Raw genomic sequence first — 19,889 nt, 5'->3', positions numbered from 1 at the left:
TTCTTCTTCTTTTTTAAAAGATTTTATTTACTTATTTATTTGACAGAAAGAGAGATCACAATTCAGCAGAGTGGCAGGCAGGTGGGGAAGCAGGCTCCCCGCTGAGCAGAGAGCCCCATGTAGGCCTTGATCCCAGGACCATGAGATCATGACTGAGCCAAAGACTTGACCCACTGAGACACCTAGGTGCCCTGAAAGTTCTTGAAAAATCATGCTGTAGGCTACTTTGTACACTCCAATACTGACACACTGTTGTTGGCATATCCTCGATATTTAATAAATACTTCTTAACTGTTTAATAAACTTACTTTTTGCTTTTTAAGTTAAAATTTTTGTTTTGTTTTTTTAAGTTATATTTCCACATCATTTAGCTACGTGATGATAACATTCCTAAGAGAAGAAAAAATGGCAAATGTCTGTATAGAAACGGAAATAATCGGAAAGGGGTATGAATTGAAAATGGGTATGAATTGAAAATATGAATTGGCAAACATTTTTAAAATTTTTCATCAAAAACAACTTTCTTGAATTGTAATTCCTTATAAATGCACATGAAGTTTATGTTACGTATAAAGCATACGTATAAAGACTATCCATTTTTATATGAATAGGGACTTTTCCTTGTTTAGGTGAAACATTTCCTTTTTTCCCACTGTTAGAGTCCTGTAAAACAGTAATTACTTAATTGTAATGGGTAGCACCCTACAGACTGATTATTCATTTCACTGGATATTATCCAGATGAAGAACTATGACCACTGCCACAGGCCGAAGGGCCAGGTCCTGCTTGGAGAACTGCTAAACAGGTTAATTTCTTGAATTATAATTTTGCATTATGTTGACTTTGAAAGATATTAAAGTGTGACTTTTGAACTTTGTTTTTTAGTGGGAAAAAGATAGGCCCCAAAGGATCTCAGAGTCACCGTATACTTCATCTGATATGGGAAACATAAGCTGAATCAGAATCTTTTGGTGGTAGGGAACAGAGACCCATTCAAAGTGATGCCCAGAGTGGTAGGTGCTTACTATGAAAGGGTAACTAGAATACAGTTTGGAAAGTGGATGGATCCAGTGTGGCCTTAGGGGCCTGGGTACTAATATCCCCCTGGGGAACAGGGGTTTGTTGCTCTCATTTCCATCCCCGGGTCTCAGCTTCACTTAGAGTTTGCTTCTACCATTTCTGCCCCCCCCCCCCACTTCATCCCAGGGGGTTTCTGCTTACTCCAGTGTTTTGCTTTCTGGAGGCCCATTTTCTCTACTCCAGCCTCAAGCTCTCTCAGCTTCAGCCTTTCTATGGCATAGCCCATTCTGTGCTCTCCTCTTTCAATTTCCAAGGCAGAATCCTATTGGCTTACTTAATTATCAGCATCCCTGTTTGGTATGAATTGCTTGTTCCAGGTCACCTTCTAGGATGATGGCCAGTTTATGGATTGTGTGCCCTTGGGTCACATGATCACCCTTAATCTAATCAGCTATCGAGGGATGTATGGTGCTTTTTGGGGTTATTTGTGCAACATTCACCTTAGGAATAGTTTGGGTCACTTCAGCAGAGCCTCAGTTTCCTTTTTTTTTTTTTTTAAAGATTTTATTTATTTATTTGACAGAGAGAGAGAGATATCACAAGTAGGCGGAGAGGCAGGCAGAAAGATAGGAGGAAGCAGGCTCTCTGCTGAGCAGAGAGCCCGATGGGGGGCTCGATCCCAGGACCCTGGGATCATGATCTGAGCAGAAGGCAGAGGCTTTAACCCACTGAGCCACCCAGGCGCCCCTCAGTTTCCTTTTTTAAGGGATTCTGGGTATAGCAAGCATCTCTCTTCTTTCTCTCTTTGGCGCGCGAGTAAAACACACTGAGTAAAATAACAGTGACTAAAACAAAGGAAGTATAAATAGCTCGATTGAACTATGCAGTTAAATGTAGGAAATAATGAATGAAAAAGAGAAGAAAGTTATGTTCACTCAGGATCAAGAACTAGCATTGTCCAAGTCAAATTTCTTTGCAATAGAACAAGTTGTTTTTAAGAACGCTTCTCCATCCCCCCAAATCAGACTGTGCCATTTCGTAGTTTTATGGAGACCCCTGCTCCTGGCATACAGAACCAATGTCACGTTCCTTCTAGACCCCAGCAGTCATCACATTGGGGGCGCTTTATTTCTTACGTTAGGAGATCCTGGCGGGAAATCTATGGCCAGGATCAGAGGCGGGGGTTGGGGATCATCGGCACCGAGTGGCGCAGGGGAAAGGTGGCAGTAATCGAAGTTCGAGTCCTGTTCCTAGAAGCCTCGGGCGTCCTGCCACCTGCCTGGAGTCGGCCCGCTTCCCGAGCGTCTCCTCCGCTGAGTTTCCTCCTCATAGGCTTGTCCCTGGGAGTGTGGGCGGCCCCTTCCTCGAGCGCTTAAACGCTTACCTCCCACCCCCCTCCTCCACACCAGCCTTTCTTTTTCTGCCTCAGTCACTTCCTTCCTCAGCCTCTTCCTCCTCGGTGTGTTGAAGAAGATAACCGGGTCCGGACCGACGCGGCCCCAGCTTCTCCGAGGAAAAGAAAAAGAGGCGGATAGGTGAGTGGGTCTCTCGGGAAGGTGACAGGCAGGTGTAAAGGACGGACGGAGGAGTCCGGTGGAGGCAGGCGGACGGGCGATCGGGGGCTGCGTGTGGGTAGATGGGGCCGGGAGGGGCCGAGGCGAGTGGAGATTGTACCGGAATTGGGCTGAGACCCCGCGCTGGGGGCCGGGTGGGCGCGCCCCCACGCCCCCGCGTCTCCCGCCGACTTCCGCATCGGCTCACGTGACATTGTGCCGGCCCGGGGCGACCGGGAAGCCGGCCTCAAGGCGAAGGTTTCCTCTGCGGTGCGGCTCGGCGGCTTTGCACTTGCAGGGGGCGCGGGGGCGCGTTCTGCACAGCCCGGCGGGGAAGGGCTCGGCGCGAGGGGCGAGGCTTCCCCGGGAGACTGCGGTGTCCCCCGCGCTGGGGAGTCTGCGGCGCGGGCGGTGGGGTGCGGCACCCTACGCTCCAGATCGTGGGGGTGGGGGGTGGGGGTGGTGAGAGACTCTAGGGGCTCGGGGCGCCCCGGGATCAGTCCGTTTCCGTCTCCCGGTTGGGGCGCTGGCTTTCGCGGCGCGCCAGGGCGCACCGGCCACCGCGGAGCGCGGGCGGGCGGCGCTGGCGCGGGACCCGCAGAGACAAAGGCTTCCGGGACGCGGCCCTTCCTTCGGGGGCAGCCCCGGAGCCCGCCATGCGGCCCCGGCCCCCCGAGTCCTGCGCTCCCTAACCCTGCACTGGTGCGGGTGGTGACCATGTGGTGGCCTGCAAGGGGCAGGAGCTTGGGACCCCTTCCGGGCCAGCTCCCAAACTTCGCGCAGGGATGACCAAATATGGAGCGTGTGCGCGCCAGCGGGCAGGCAGGAAGGAACCCAAGTCATCCCTTGACCCACACCAGCTGCTAGTCAGAGATTGCAAGGACAGCTGAGAAACGTGGCCAGCCCCAGGGCGTGGGTGCGGCGCAGGCTGCTGATTCCCCGGCGTCCCCACTCCAGCAGGCTTTATTCCTCGAACATTCGAAAATCTCCATGTATCGCCTCTGAACTTAAACAAAACAAAACAAAAACTATAAAAAGGTCCTTAAATATATTCTTAAGTGTGTATTGATGGTGGAGCATTTCGGGATATGGCCCAATTCCCTGACATTCCGCTTTCTTTGTGATTCCCACGCACAATGCCTAATTAGATTCTGACACAGTTAGAGGACCCGATCAGCATTTGCCACCACCTTGCCTTGAGCTCCCACTGAAAATCTTTCTTCCCCCTTAGACTTGCTCTGCGGATGGCCTCTCTTCATTGTTCTTCATCTTGCTGCTTATTCCGGTCCCAGCCTTCTGTATTTTATACAATGTCATGGGCCTTAAAGATTGTGTAACAACAATGAGTATTGCCCCGCTTTGTCCCCGCTAAATAATAAAATGCATAAATAAATCATGCCAAATTATGTGTGCTTGCAATAATTCCTAAGCCTGGTGTTTTCCTACTTGTAGGGGTCTGGGCTGGGAGCCTTTCTTGCTTTGTAACTCTTCTGCCTTCTGTGTGTACTCAGCATGTAATGTTCCATACAAACGCAACTCACTATTATATTTAGCACACTTTGCATAATGACTGGGAAGAAGATGAGGAAGAGGAAAAGAAAAAAATAGAATGATGTAGAAACAGCATTTAATTGTGGGGAGTCCCTCTGACCCAGTTTCATCATCCATAAAATGGGTGTTTTAAAATATTTTATTTTAAATATTTTATTTATTTATTTGGCAGAGAGAGAGAGAGCATAAGCGAGGGGAGCAGCAGAGGGAGAGGGAGAAGATGCCAGGGGCTTGATGCCAGGACCCTGGGATCATGACCTGAGCTGAGGGCAGATGCTTAACCGACTGAGGCACCCAGGTGACCCCCCCCCCTTTTTAAGATTTTTATTTATACATTTGAGAGAGTGCAGGCAGGAGTGGGTACCGGCGCAGAGGTAGAGGAGCTGTGGGAGAAGCAGACTCCCTGCTGAGCAGGGAGCCCAATGTGGGACTCAATCCTAGGATCTCCGGATCATGACCTGAGCTGAAGGCAGACGCTTAACCAACTGAGCCACCCAGCGCCCCCCCTGTAAAATGTGTTTAAATAATGCATACTTTGCAAGGTTTCTTAGGATTACATGAATTAACATAGATAAGGAGTCTTGTGTGTAATTAATTATAAAGATGCTGGTTGCCTTCCTTTCTTTAAATTGGATCTGCCTATATCTGCTTAATATTATGCAGGTTTTCACACTACTTAGTAGTGGCGTTTCGTCTTTGAGTGTCATTATTAAAGGAGAGCTAGGTCTGAAGTGTGCTGCTGATTTTGGGGAGCCAGTTTTAAAGAGATAAATGTTCAGAGTTGGAGGAAAACAGAAAACCTGAGAATTGGAGAGGACCATAATCCCCTTGGACATTTCATTCTCCCTTCTGTTTAGGCTAATTTCCTCACTAACCCTCACAGATCTATACTACTTGCATGAGTGTTGTCAGTAACAGGTACAAACTTTATTCATTCCTAGACAGTTTTAATTGTTAGGAAATTCCTTTCTTATATGGCTCCCAAATCTGTCCATTATATCTATCTATCCTACCCGATACAGCAGCATGAAACAATGCTACCACATAAATACATAAAAGAAGATTTACTTTAAAGAAAATGGTTGCAGGTCCTGTCTTGACTGACTTTATGGCTCAAGATTCCTTAAGAGTATGGGTAACAGAAACTCAATCAAACTAGCACAAGCAAAGCCAGAAAAGACTGATGGTTCATGCAACTGGGAAGGCCAGGGTCCTATACAGACTCAGTCATCGTAACATGGCTGGGCTTTTCTTAGTGTTAACTTCATTCCTGAAAGGCTCTTTTCACATGGTCATAGTTTACATTAGGGGCTCTAAACTGACATCTTAGAACCTAATAGGAAAGTGTTGTTTTACTGATCTGGCAAAGTCCATGGGCTGAACCTCATTGTTTAGGATGGGATCACGGACCTTATGCCCCAAATCAATTATTCTGGCTCTGACCTACTCCTGGAATTTAGGGTGAGGCTCTACTGAAATCCATTGGTTTAGAACAGGAAGGAAAAGACTGGACCCAAACAAAAATTAGAGCTGGAGTGGGGAGCGGGAGCCAGGTAAGTAAAAATGTCACCTGTCTGTCACACTAACATCTATATGGGTTTTTTTCTACTATTATTTTCATGGCTTATCTTTCTGTTGTGCCTTCTGATTATATTTTAACTTTTTAGCATCTTTCAAATTATCTCGAATTGAATATAGTGTTATAGATGTAATTTGACCAACACAAAGCTCTCAATATTTGGAAACTAATTTTTGATACTGAATTTTATGTAGATGCATTGAACCAAGATTTTGGATCTTATTGTAATAAACACTTTTTTTTTTTGTGGAAAAGGTAGTTTTATTAAAGTGCAGAAATAGGACCCATGGGCAGAAGGAGCTGCTGCCACAATAAACACTTCTTAAATTATAATATTTGCACAAATAACGTAGCAGATAGTAAGGGTGCTTTCAATTAGGAGCTGATGGAAAGCCTGGGGTACCAGTCAGTATCACTTAAACTTGGATTTCATTCTTCTTTTTCAAGGTTACTGGGAATTAGTTACAATCTGTCCGGATACAATTGTTTCTTCCGAATCATCACTCCAAAGTAAACAATTCATACAACCCCACTTTTTTAGTCCCTTATTTGTTTGGGAAACAGACCTGAATTGATGCATATTCTTCTGCCAGTCACTCAGACTTTCTGACTCTCCTGTTCCATTTTCCCTGAGTTACTGCCTTCATAAGGAAACTCTCTACTGCCTTTACTTCTTTGACCCTGCATGGTTGGCGTTCTCTCCTCCACATCCACCTGCTCTTTCCCTGTTTCTTGCTCCCCCTTCCTTTCTGTAGGTGTTTGCCATGCCCCCTTTACCTCCCTTTTCTGTCTCTGAACACTCTTGCTCCAAATCAACAACTCTGTAGTGACAGTTTCCACAGGCAAAGTTTCATCCCCCTCCATGCTCTTGTCCTTTCAGCTTGAAACCAGTATTTTTTTTTTTAAGATTTTATTTATTTATTTGACAGACAGATCACAAGTAGGCAAAGAGGCAGGCAGAGGTGGGGGGGGTGGGGGGGCGAGAGAAGCAGGCTACCTGCTGAGCAGAGAGCCCGATGTGGGGCTCGATCCCAGGACCCTGAGATCATGACCTGAGCTGAAGGCAGAGGCTTTAATCCACTGAGCCACCCAGGTGTCCCTGAAACCAGTATTTATTGAGCCTGTGCTCTTGGTGCCAGATGTCACCCAGCAGTGAACATTATAGTCAGATTCCTGCATCGAAGGTCTTTACCATCTCATGGTGAAAGCCGAGAAACTGGTAGTTCCAGCCAAGTGCAATGGAGAGGGTGCACAGTGGTATGGGGGAGGAATCCTCCCGCAGGGTTTCAGGGCAGGCTCCCTGGAGGAAGTTGCATCTAAGTTGGAACTGAATGTGTGGGAGTTAGCTGCAAGAAAGAGGAATAGCACTAGCCTGGGTCAGAAACTCAGGATGTGTGAAGGTTGGAGGTGGGAGAACCAGGGGTGTTTGAGGAACAAAAAGAAGCCATGAAGCTGCAGCCCTGAGTTCAAGGGGGTGGGGTGGAGGAAGCTACAACAGTGCGTGGAACCCAGGCTGGAGAAGACCTAGTGAACCAAGGTAGGTCTCACAGCTCCTGTTAGTCCTGGGCTCTTCCTCATCGGACATGACTGGTCCTTACCACTAGCTCTCCCCACTGCAGTCAGGCTGTATTGGGCACGGCCCAGGGAAGGACGCACTGCCCTGCGTGTGACCCATGGGCATCATGGCGCTAACCTGACAGTATTCAGGTTGCCCTGTATTAATCTTCTTTCCCTACCAGACCGCAGGCTCCGGGAAGGTTGGAAGTGTGTTCCTTTCTCTTGGTACTCCAGCTTCTAGCTAGTTGCTTCAGATGTGCTGTGATTTTTCTCCTTTGCTTTTGTGCTTTTGCACGCACTCTTCCCTGCTCATAGAGCACCCTTTGCCAACTGTCTACCTGGTCCACTTGTCTCCAGTGACCTCTACAAAATCTTCAGTGGCTTCTTCCTTTATGCTCCCATAATGCCTTGGACCCACCACTCAGAGAATGCTGTCACATTGCCATTATTCATTCTCAGTCTTTCTCTGCTTCTGGACAGTGAGTTTTGGGTGCAGAGCAGAGCATCCCGAGGATGGGCTCAGAGGTTAGTAGTGGGTGCTGCCTTCTCCTCAGTATCCTGTGTAGAATAAGAGTGGGGTCAGCACAAAGGGGCAGTTATAAAGACAGAAGGGAAATGGAGGTGTTCTGGTGTCCTGTACATCACACAAGTATTTTTAGGAAGAGGGACGTGGTAAATTAACAATGACAAATGCAACATGGGGGGAGAAAGGAGGGGCACGTGGGTGGCTCAGTTGGTTAAGTGGCTGCCTTTGGCTCAGGTCATGATTTCAGAGTCCTGGGATCGAGCCCTGTGTCAGGCTCCCTGCTCAGTGGGGAGCCTGCTTCTCCCTCTCCCTCTGCCTTTCCCCCTGCTTGTGCTCTCTCACTCTGTCTCTCTGTCAAATAAATAAATAAAATCTTAAGAAAAAGAAAAAAGAAAGAAAGAAATGGCCCTTGAATTTAGCAAGATGTGTTAATGGGATATAGAAATGGTAATAATATAGCATTTTTTTCTCCCTCAGGCCGCAATGAATGTGGATCACGAAATTAACCTCTTAGTGGAGGAAATTCATCGTCTGGGTTCAAAAAGTAAGTATTCTAACACAGCCACGGTATTCTGAGTTTATCTCAGAGCAGGTAGGAACAGATATTTTGGTAGAAGCCTATGAAGGGGTCACCCAGGACCTCATCACATAGTTACGGTGGCTCTGCCCTCAGCCGGGGAGTGATTTCTGGAGACAAAGCCTTTGGGGATATTGTGATTCTGATGCAAGGAATGGTTGAGATGTTCCATCAACCTTTGAATGGAAAAAGAAAATTGCTATGCTTCTTTAGTCTGGCTACATTGAAATCTGGCGATTGAATTGTGTTCAAATTTTTATGTCACACTATTAAAATTCATTTTTTCTGCTCTATCTTTTTTTATTTTCTTTTTTTTAAGATTATTTGTTTCTTTATTTGAAAGAGAGATGGAGAAAAAGCACAAGTAGACAGAATGGCAGGCAGAGGGAGAGGAAGAAGCAGGCTCTCTGCTGAGCAGGGAGCCCTACATAGGGCTTGACCCCAGGACCTTGGAATCATGACCTGCACCAAAGGCAGATGTTTATTTTCTGCTTTATCTTGCCACTATCTTACAAACTTTCAAATGACTAGGAACTCAGATACAAATTATACTAAATTGTCTTTATTTTCTTCAAATTCTTGAGTTTTGTATAACCAGGTATTTATGTACATGTAACTAAAAGAACCCTTTACATAGTTTTTTTTAAAAGATTTGTTGTTTTTTTTTTAAAGACTTTATTTATTTATTTGACAGAGAGAGAAAGAGAGAGAAAGAGTGCAAGCGTGCACAAGTAGGCAGAGCAGCAGGCAGAGGGAGAGGGAGAAGCAGGCTCTCTGCTCAATTCCAGGACCCTGGGATCATGACCTGAGCTAAAGGCAGGTGCTTAACCGACTGAGCCACCCAGGTGTCCCTGATTTATTTTAGAGAGGGGGGAGAGAGAGAGAATGCGCATGGTGTGCTTATAATCTGGGGGCGGGGCAGAGGAAGAAGAAGAGGGAGAGAATCTCAAGCAGACTCCCCACTGAGCACAGAGCTGGATTCAGGACTTGACCCATGACCCTGAGATCATGACCTGCACCAAAATCAAGAGTCAGATACTCAACTGACAGGCACACAGTAAGAACTTGCATGGCCAAAGTCAAGAAGTTTACTGCCTGTGTTCTCCTCTAGGATTTTGATGGTTTCCTGTCTCATATTTAGGTCTTTCATCCATTTTGAATTTATTTTAGGCATGTTGTAAGAAACTGGTCCAGTTTCATTCTACATTTTTTTTTAATCAGCTTTTTCTTCAGCAACATAGAAGCAGCTACCTTGAAATTAGTGCCATGTGAAATTGGTAGTATTAGTGTCCTTTTCCAAGTTGTAATTAAAGTAACTATTAAGTTTGTAGCTTTAGGTATTTGTACATATCAGATAAGATATACTGGAGTGCAGGAAAATTCTGAAAATTGTAAGAGCAATAGACATATTCAGCAACAACTAAGATAATGGAACTCAAAGTTTTAAAATTACATCATATAAAAAATTAAATAAAATTATATCATGTTAAGTGATAACAGCTTTAAAAAGTACCTCGTAAGAGTTGTTTTTTCATTATAGCTTGTGAATTTTCTCACTTATAACTCAGTCTGCTTTTGAATCACAGATCACTTGAAATAAGACCTACTTGGAAAATTCCATTGAACAATTTGTATCAAATGTCCTCTGTACTAATTCTCCATTGTTGTTGCGGATCTTCTTTCCTTTTTCTTTTTTTTTTTTAAGATTTTATGTATTTGAGAGAGAAAGAGAGAAAGAGAGAGAGCACGAGCACAGCAGGGAGAGGCAGAAGAAGAAGGAGAGGGAAAGGGAGAAGCAGACTCCCCACTGAGCAGAGAGCCTGATGCGGGACTCGATCCCTAGACCCTGGGATCATGACCTGAGCCAGAGGCAGACACCCTACCAACTAGGTCAATCAAGTGCCCCGTGAATCTTATTTTCAACAGTGAAAGAAACCTGTGTTCCTCATTTCCACTTTTCCACCTTTCTACCTTTGTGAGGTCGTGTTGCTCTTGGGAGTAGTACTGGTGTTTAGATTATTAAAGATATTATGGATATATTTTTGAATGATTTATAGGATTTTCTTCTCTCCTAGATCTGTCTCCATGTTAGCCAAGTGTTTATTGGTCAGATTCAATTGCATTTAAAATTCTGACATTTACCCTGAAACAGTTATTATTCTACTAGGGCAGACTGCACCTGCATTTAAAATTAGCATCTTTACAAACTCGAAGACCACACGGTAATTATCACATTTCTGTAAGGATGAAACGTTTTGAACTTTGCAGCTTCCCTAAGCCTCCCTGATTTACCTGTTCCTGGAAATAAATGACTTCTTGAGCTGAAAAGCATCTATGGAGATAAGTTATCTCTGGACAGGTTATGGTTAATTACATAAGTTGTGTCTGGGATAATTTTGACTAAATTAGCCTTTAGGAGAATCATTTTTAGACTAATCTAAATAGAATGTATTAGGTGAAGCTGGAAATGGACAAATTCGTTTTTATCTATTTCTTTTTCATTTTCTCCAGATTTTTACTTAAATTCTAGTTAGTTAACCTATTTATCTATTTCTTTTAAAATGAAATTCTTTAAAGTCTTTCATTTTTCATCCAGTGGAAAAACGTTAAGTGGATAAAGATTATTTGGAGATTTAAATTCTTTCATTCAACAAATATTTCTTGAGTGCTGTCTTTGTGCTCAAGTGCTGGCCATGTGAAAATAAACAAAATTCCATCTCAGCCCCTGTGGGCCTCTTTAGGTAGTGGGAAGACAGACAAATGAGCTGGAAGCACGTATGGGGAACTGGTTAGGAGCATGGGCTCTGGAGTCTGATTCTCTGGGAATAAATCCCAGCTCCCCTACCACTTACCGTGTGACCTTGGGCACGTCAGTAACCATTTTTATGCCTTGGTTTCCTTATTTGGCAAATAATATTCTAGTTCAATGATTCAAAGACACTTTTTACCCCAGACTTTAACATCTCTAAAATAGGAATGCATCTTATAATCCATGATGCGCTGTAGTTAAATTGGCAGTTTAAGTGGAACTTGAAATAATGGTGCTTCCTGCAATGGATTGTGCCTTGCCTTCCATGAAATAAGGAGTAAGGGAGTTTTAATTACTATAAAATGCATTGACCAGTTCTAGGAGCAGAGCAAGGACTCAATACATATTAGCTCTTATTACTATAATTGCTGGTGAGTGCTTTGATATATATTTAGTCATATAAGAAGTTACTAACTTGACTGAGGGAATCACAGAGTACTCCTCAGAAAAAGTGACATTTGAGCCCATTCTTGAAGAAAAAGAACTAGCTGGAGAAAGGGCTCTGGGATGCTGGGCAGAGGGCTCCACATGGGCAAAACTGCCAGGGCAGGATCTGTCATGTCACCTTGGGTACCAGCAAGTCATCGATTTTGACTGGATCAAGAGGTGCATAGAGCGATACGGCAGGAGACCAGGCAAGAGAGAGTGCAAGGGCCAAGGATGAAGGGTCTTATCTGGAACGCCAATGACATCACTGTTTGAAGGTGGTAGGGAGCCCCTGAAAGATTAGAGTAGGAGAGTATCCATCAGAGGTACCTGGCTGGCTTAGTCTGTGGAGCGTGTGACTCTTGAGTTCAAGCCCCACTGTGGGGGTAGAGTTTATTAAAAAAAAAAAAAAAAAAAAAAAGAGCATCAAACAGATTTGCATCTTAAAGGTTTCTTTCACAGATTTTATTCTGCACCAATATGGAGGATGTATTGGGGACAAAAATGCAGAAAGGGAGACTGGAGAGGAAGTCTTGCAGTTATCTGCATGAGAATCAAGTCCGGCCTGAACCAAGAAATTAATTGTCCATGGAGAAGAGGCTAGAGCAACAGAAGATACAAAGGAAATGGAATCACTTATGAGATTGAGGAGCGAGTGGGCAGAGCTCCCAAGATTATATCCAGGTTTCTGCCTTTTGTGCCTTTAAAAAATGTAACCTGGGGGTGTCTGGGTGAGTCAGTCTCTTGAGCATCCAGCTCTTGGTTTCCGCTCAGGTCATGATCTCATGGCTCGTGGGATCAAGCCCCATTTCCACCTCCACACTCAGCAGGGAGTCTGCTTGAAGATTCTCTCCCTATGCGCCCCCCCCCACTCTCTCTCTCTCAAATTAAAATAAATCTTTTTTAAAAAATGAAAAGCTCCATGTTACACTCCCTTTCAAAGCCAGCACCGGTGCTGCCTCCTTCGGGAAATCTTCCCTTCCCGTTCTAGCCCAGAGTCATCCTGCCCTTCTCCAAACTGCAGGATGTCTTGTGTTGGCTACTTACTGGACATCCAGTCACATACTCCTTTGTCCTGTTTCTTTACTTATTATGTGTGTATTTCTTATTTCCCCGTGGGAACTGAAGCCATTTCTTTGAGAACTAGAAAGTGATTCTATACTTCCTCTACTTGCCTCCATTGCCCAGCACAGTAGGAACACACTAAGTCTCAGGTTAGAAGTTCTAGCAGGGGATCATGGGAACTCAAGAAGCCCTGGCCAAGGACAGTCCCACTCACTCTGATGGCCGTGTCCTTGAGAGCGGGCACAGCTATTGGAGGGGAGAATGTGGAGTGGTGCTGAAGGAAGGGAGTCAGAAGTTTAGCCAGGTAGATCAAGGGAATCAACCAACAGTGGGGAGGTGCTTCATAGTATTTTATGTACAGGTTTCCAGTTGATTGATTTTTAATCAAAGATCCACCTTTCATTTATCTCATTTTTTTAAAAAAAGACTTTTTTAGAGCAGTTTCAGAATACAATAAGATTGAGAGGAAAGTACGGAGATTTGCTGTATACCTGCTGTTCCCACACATGCATAGCCTCCCCCATTATCAACACTCCCCAGCAGAATTGTACATTGGTTATAATTGATCATCTACATGGATACATCATCAACCACAGTTCATAGTTTATGGTTCACTCTTAGTGTTGTATGTTCTATGGGTTTGGATAAATGTTTAATGACATGTATCCATCATTATAGTATATAGAGTATACTCACTGATCTAAAAATCCTCTGTGCTCTGCCTGTTCATCTCTCCCCTACCCCAACCCCTGAAATCCGCTGATCTTTTTATTTAGTTTTGTCTTTTTTCATAGTTTTGCTTTTCCCAGAATGTCCTATAGTTGGACTCATACAGCATATAACCTTTCAGATTGCCTTCTTTCTCTTAGTAATACATATTTAAGGTTCCACCATATCTTTTCATGGCTTGATGGTTCATTTCTTTTTAGGGTTTACTTCAATTTTTAACATCTATATTAAAAACTGGTCTCCAAACTGGATAATCTAGAGATCTGGTAAATACAGATGTCTTCATTTTTAAGGTCACCGGTCCTACCCTGGGGCTCTGAGTGTGTTTAGAATACATTTAGAGAAACGCTGCTCCTGACCCAAACTTTCTCTTGTTTTTTTTTTTTTTTTTTTTTTTTTATTGATTCAGCAACACCACAATTAAAAAATCAACATGTCGGGGCACCTGGGTGGCTCAGTCAGTTAAGTGTCTGACTCTTGGTTTCAGCTCAGGTCATGATCTCAGGGTCCTGGGATCAAGGCCCACTTCTTTGGGCTCTGCACTCAGTGGGAAGCCTGCTGAAGGGGTCTCTCTCTCCCTCTCCCCTAACTCATGCGCTCGCATGTGCATAGCACATGGACACACACAATCTCTCACTCCAATAAATAAGTAAATCTTTTCTTTTTTAAAATTAAAATGTAAACAGAGGGAAATTGGTCCACAGTAGTAACACTGTAACACATTCACTTTTTGTAAGTCAGTTTTGGTTCACTTCTAGTCTTTGTCCAGATGATCCTAAGGCTAGGAGGTGTGCAACACGTTGTATTTATTTAATCACTTTTGCATCTGGCAAGAGATGACATTGAATTTATGAGTGTAAACTGTAAAATTGTCATCTTGGTTAACACATAGTTAGATGTTTTTTGATTAAGTAAATCTGCCATATATGGGGGCAAGACTTTGCATTGGCTAACATTGTATTTGCTCAAATTAGATGCTGATGGGAAGTTAAGTGTGAAATTTGGGGTCCTCTTCCGAGACGACAAATGTGCCAACCTCTTCGAAGCACTGGTGGGAACTCTCAAAGCTGCAAAACGAAGAAAGATTGTTACGTACCCAGGAGAGCTACTTTTGCAAGGTGTTCATGATGATGTAGACATTATATTGCTACAGGATTAATGTGGTTTTGCATATCTTTGCTTATTGTTATTTTTTGTTTCCGGTAAACTGGAATATTAAGTCAAAGGACAAACATGAGCATACTTAATGTATTTTTATAGGACTTTGTAAACAAAAGGAGACTCTTATTTTAAAGGTCTGTTCTTTTTTATACCCTGAAAGAAAATGTATGCATTACACTGTAAAATAAACAAAACCCATTATTTTTTCTCAGGACTCTGATTGGAAAAATGTTGGCATTGAGGCTTTTTTTGGTGAGGGTACAAGGGTGTTTCATAAATCCTTCTTAGACAATTTCTACAGACATTTGACACTCCATAAAAGCAAGAGGCAAAACTGAAGACCAGCTGTCACAAGGAATATTGTAATGTTTATGTAATAAAAACATGTAACTATGTTAAAATTGTCTGATTGCCTTATTTGGTCACTTAAGATTTATGAGCCTCTTAGAAGTTTTTGTGTCGAGTTTAGATAATTGCAATAAAAGTTATCATAATTTGAAGAAAAATTTCCTTAAAACTACAGAATTTTAAAAGTAGGGATGTGTTGATTGGGCCCTGTAACAAATTATTTGGTGTCTGTTATGTGCTTACCACTGAGTTAGGGGACATGCCAAAAGCAACAAAACCTAAAAATTTTACTCTCTAATGAGATTAGTTGGGTCCACCTGAAACAATACAGAAATGTCTACAAAAGCCTGTTGAAGCTTCTGGTACAGAATCGAAAATGATACAGAATCTCAAGGAGGGTAAAATCTGTGAAAACCATTAGATTTGGAAAAGGTATCCTAGAAGAGTTAGAATCTGCATGATTGCAGTTGATTATTTATCGACAAGAAAGATGGGATGGACGAAGGTGAAGACTCCGGCAAGGTAAAGCAAGGGAACGTGGATTAGCAAGTCTTGCTCTTGTGAAAGGTCAGATGGCAGATTGATTGGAATGTCAGGGAGAGAGGTGATTCAGGTTGGATAAGTAAGGTGGAACCTGGGAAACCGTGGAGAAGAGTGTGAACAGAAATTGGAGCAGGGAAGCTGCTTGATGAAAGTGATGTTTCATGAAGGTGACTCTGGCCCTGGTGACTAGGGAAGATTTTGGAGAGCAAAGATGCTGTCAGACAAGCCAGCTAAAACACTGCTCAAGAATCCATGGGGGTGGGGATCATGGAAAAGCAGAGGGAGGATGGACTCCAAGTGCCTTTTTAAAGAAGCTGAAACTCTCATCAAGGCACTTTCAATTGTGACAAGACCCCAGTTCCAACTAGATTAAACAACAGTAGTATTCACCGGCACCTCATAGTCATTGTTAATATTTATTGAGCATTTGGGGCACCTGGGTGGCTCAGTGGGTTAAGCCTCTGCCTTCGGCTCAGGTCATGATCCCAGGGTCCTGGGATCGAGTCCCACATCTGGCTCTCTGCTCAGCAGGGAGCCTGCTTCCCTCTTTCTCTCTCTGCCTGCCTCTCTGCCTACTTGTGATCTCTGTCTGTCAGATAAATAAATAAAATCTTTAAAAAAATATTTATTGAGCATTTGCTGTGCTGATCCTCATACAACCCTGTGAGGTAGGTATTAATATTATCTCCCATTCTATAGATGAGGCAAGAGTTACATAGAGACGTTAAATAGCTTGCCCAAGTTCACCTAGCTGGAAATGGGCAAGTCAGAATCATCTAACTGGCAAGTACCAGGATGGGATGGACTTCAGGCATGGCTGGCCCTAGGGTTTCAAACAATTTCAAACTCTCTGGCTTTTTATATAGGTACTGATGCCTTCTTCGGTTCAGTCTCATTCTCTTTCTACTTTATTAATTCTTTTTAAAGATTTTATCTATTTATTTGACAGAGAGAGAGAGAGAGACCACAAGCAGGGGGAGTAGCAGAAGGAAAGGAAGAAGCAGACTCCCTGCTGAGCAGGGAGCCTGATGTGGGGCTCTATCCCAGGACCCTGGGATCATGACCTGAGCCGAAGGCAGATGCTTAACCATCAGAGCCACCCAGGTGCCCCCATTTCTACTTTAAATAGGCTTCTGCATATAGCCAGGAGGATGCCTGCTTGTAGTTGCAAATTCACATACTTCTAGATTAGCAACCCTAGTGGAAAGATAATTTGTTATACCTAATTATGAATTCTGGAAGAGGAGCTCTGGCCCCACCTGCAGCATAAACCTACCCCTTTGACCAATAACATTTGCCATAGGAATAAGGTACGATGGATGACTTGACGGGCCTAGGTCACAAGCTTGTTTTCAAGTGAGGACGTGGTAGGTGCTATGCTTTACAGCCTCACCTCAAGTAGGAGAGGGGTAGTTCCCTTAAAAAAAAAATGGATGCTGGGTATACAGGAGCAACATAAGTTCACTACAAATGCAAGTGACCTTTTGAAGGATGAATTCTTGAACTGCATGGCAGAAAATAAAAGATAAAGGAGAAGATTTGGTTAAAAGTCACACCAGATGAGGGATCAGTGACTGAGAATAATTTGTTACCAGAGACAGAAATCGGATGGAACAGGTCTTAGAGTTTCATTTGGGCTTGGTTAACTTGAAGTGGGTAGTGTGGAAATGTATATAGTAAGCAAGTGAGGATTTGGTTCTGGAACTTGGGGGAGGTTCAGGAGTATAAACAGGCTTCAGAGGGGTGCCTGGGTGGCTCAGGGGGTTGAGCATCTGCCTTTGGCTCGGGTCATGATCCCAAGGTCCTGGGATCGAGACCCGCATCCATCTCCTTGCTCAGCAGGGAGCTTGCTTTCCCCTCTGCCTGCTCTGCCTGCCGTCCCCCTGCTTGCACTCTCTCTGACAAATAAAATCTTTTTTAAAAAGTTAAAAAAATAAACAGGCTTGAGAATTATGGTTCAAGATTGATTTCATCTCAATTTTGGTATGTGCAGATAACCATAATTCTGCCTTTATGATGATCATTAACTTGACATTTTTATTATCAGGCACTTGGAAAACGGAAAAGACCTATAATCTACAGGATTTGTAAGAGCCTAGGGTAAGAAACTGAAGCAAGCTTCAGAGGAAAGCAATTGGGGAAACTCCGGCCCAACAGAGGTTTGTGGAGAGGAGGCTGCCCTCATAGAATCAAAGACTTGCTTAAAAAATCTGCAGAAGGGGCGCCTGGGTGGCTCAGTGGGTTAAAGCCTCTGCCCTCAGCTCGGGTCATGATCCCAGGGTCCTGGGATCAAGCCCCGGATCGGGCTCTCTGCTCCGCAGGGAGCCTGCTTTCTCCTCTCTCTCTGCCTGCCTCTCTGCCTACTTGTGATCTGTCAAATAAATAAATAAAATCTTTTAAAAAAAAATCTGCAGAAGTGATTGAGCTAGTCACTCGATCTGTCCTTTTGTTTAGCATCTTCTTGGTCTACATCAAATGAAGTTTCAAAGTTGCAAACCATAATGATGGAGAATTTGGTACATTTCCCAGAAAAGATATATCTGTATGATTGTTTAGTCATTTTGAGAATATTGACACCATAGCATTCTTATCTGCTGCTTGAGATCTTATCTGCTTATCTTGAGATCCATGATAGTTTTACATATTTTCCTTTAGATTTGAGATGGTCAATTCCTTTGTAATGATTTCATATTTGGATAGTTCTCTCTTATTTGGATCATGGCCTTAAAAATTAAAAACCATTAATTTGATTTCTTTAAGCCAGCTTCACAGTGAAAATAATCTTTCTTGACCACAAACTACATTCCAGTTGTCTCAGTAATGGGTGTCATTGGCTATAGGTGGGTGGGGGTTAGAAATTATGAATAGCTGTATACAAGCGTTTCTTCATGCAACAAAAATGTATAGCATCTACTTTTTTCCAAGTCACTATGCTAGGCATTAGGGATTATTAAAGCAAAGCAAAATAAGAATAAGTAAACTTTGATTCTAGTCTTCAAAGAGAAACAAACGATTTGCACAATATAGATAAAATATAGAAGCGGCTTTGGGTAGATGATTATAGGAGACAAGTATACTAATGATGAATTGTTCCAGGGGGAGACTGGGATGAAGTGAAGTTTTTCTTAAAGCAGAATGATTGAGAAGGTCTTTCCTGGTGGAGTGGTTACAAAGGGAAAGAAAAGCAAGTAGCTTAAGGTAAGGAAGGAAAGGAATATTGTGAGGAAGGCTGGAAAAGAAGGTTGGGGCATTATTCTGAACTCAAGACAGAAGAAACAATTCTAAGTGTATGTCTTAAAAATGGTGAATTATAAAGAACTCTAAAAAAATCTTATATAAAATAATGTGACTTTAACTAATTATGAAGTGACTTTAACTTGTAAGTTCCCTAAGAGTGTTATTTTGTATATCGTGATTGTAGAAGACAATCTATAATTATAGTTTATCATCTTTACAGAGAGTGACTGTTAAGTGAAGAAGTGATGAAAGTGACCACTTTTGCATACTCAAATTTCCTTAATTTCCCATCGTAAGAAATCCAAGCACCCCTTGTGTCCTGGAGAGATGGTTTGAAAATAAGTCACAGAATGGTTGGCTTGAGGAATTTGTCGTAATTGAACGGCAACATCCCAGATCTCCCTGGGGTCTGAGCTACTTCCTCTGGGTCCAGACAATAAGAAGAGAAAAGCCTATGGACTGACAGACAAAATACAAACATATGTGATGGGAAAGAAACAAGCCCACTTTATTGTGTGGCATGTGGTATTGGACTCATTAATTTATTGCCTCATATATCTAGAAAAAGTCAAGAGAGAGACATGTATCTTTGATTTATTTATAATCAAAGAGTCTTAGAGTTTCCTCTTTCTTAACAAAAGATATAAATAACTCTTCAAAGAAAACTCACTCCTCAGAAGCCTTTTTTGATGAGATATCAAAAATGACCATATTTTTCCTGAAGATGACTCCATATGACAACCCCTTTCTTGTGGTTTTTGTTTATCTCTACAGCCTCAAAAAAAAGGTTTCTCTAAAAAAAAAAAAAAAAATCCCCCCCCCCCCCGCATAGGTCTCTTTTTAGTGAGAATCAGGGAGAATTTAGTGAGTGTTTTAGTGAGACATTTTTTTTTTTTGGTGAGAAGTAATGGGACAAACTTAGCTAGTTAATAGGGATTCACTATCAGGATTTATACTGGGCAATTAGGATGATAAAGTTACTCACTGAAATCCAAGACAGTGAAATGGGCCATGGTGGGGGTTTCTGGAGATGAGGGACTCCTAAGCCAGAATAGCTTCTGTAGTTTTTCAGCATCTCAGTGCTCCAGAGATTTTGATTCCGTAGATCTGGATGGGCCCAAACATTTCCATGAGGAAGCATCTCCCAGATGGATTCCGATGGGCAGCTCTCAGGAAGAATCCCTCCTGGGCTGCCTTCCAGCTCCCTT

The 19,889-nt window shown here is 43.1% G+C and overlaps 1 protein-coding gene across 1 annotated transcript; it reads left to right on the top strand.

The window, feature by feature from the left end:
• Window positions 1-2,471: 2,471 nt before the first annotated feature.
• On the top strand, window positions 2,472-14,950 carry ABRACL (ABRA C-terminal like). Its single transcript, XM_080807138.1, has 3 exons — window positions 2,472-2,555; window positions 8,264-8,330; window positions 14,367-14,950. The coding sequence occupies exons 2-3, from the start codon at window positions 8,270-8,272 to the stop codon at window positions 14,549-14,551; spliced, it is 246 nt and encodes an 81-aa protein (XP_080663264.1). The 5' UTR covers window positions 2,472-2,555; window positions 8,264-8,269; the 3' UTR covers window positions 14,552-14,950.
• Window positions 14,951-19,889: the final 4,939 nt, after the last annotated feature.

Source organism: Martes martes (genome assembly GCF_963455335.1).
Source record: "Martes martes genome assembly, chromosome: 6".
Classification (NCBI taxonomy): Eukaryota; Metazoa; Chordata; class Mammalia; order Carnivora; family Mustelidae; genus Martes; species Martes martes.
The sequence above is the reverse complement of the archived record's forward strand: the minus strand, read 5'-3'. Positions and strand labels throughout refer to the sequence as shown.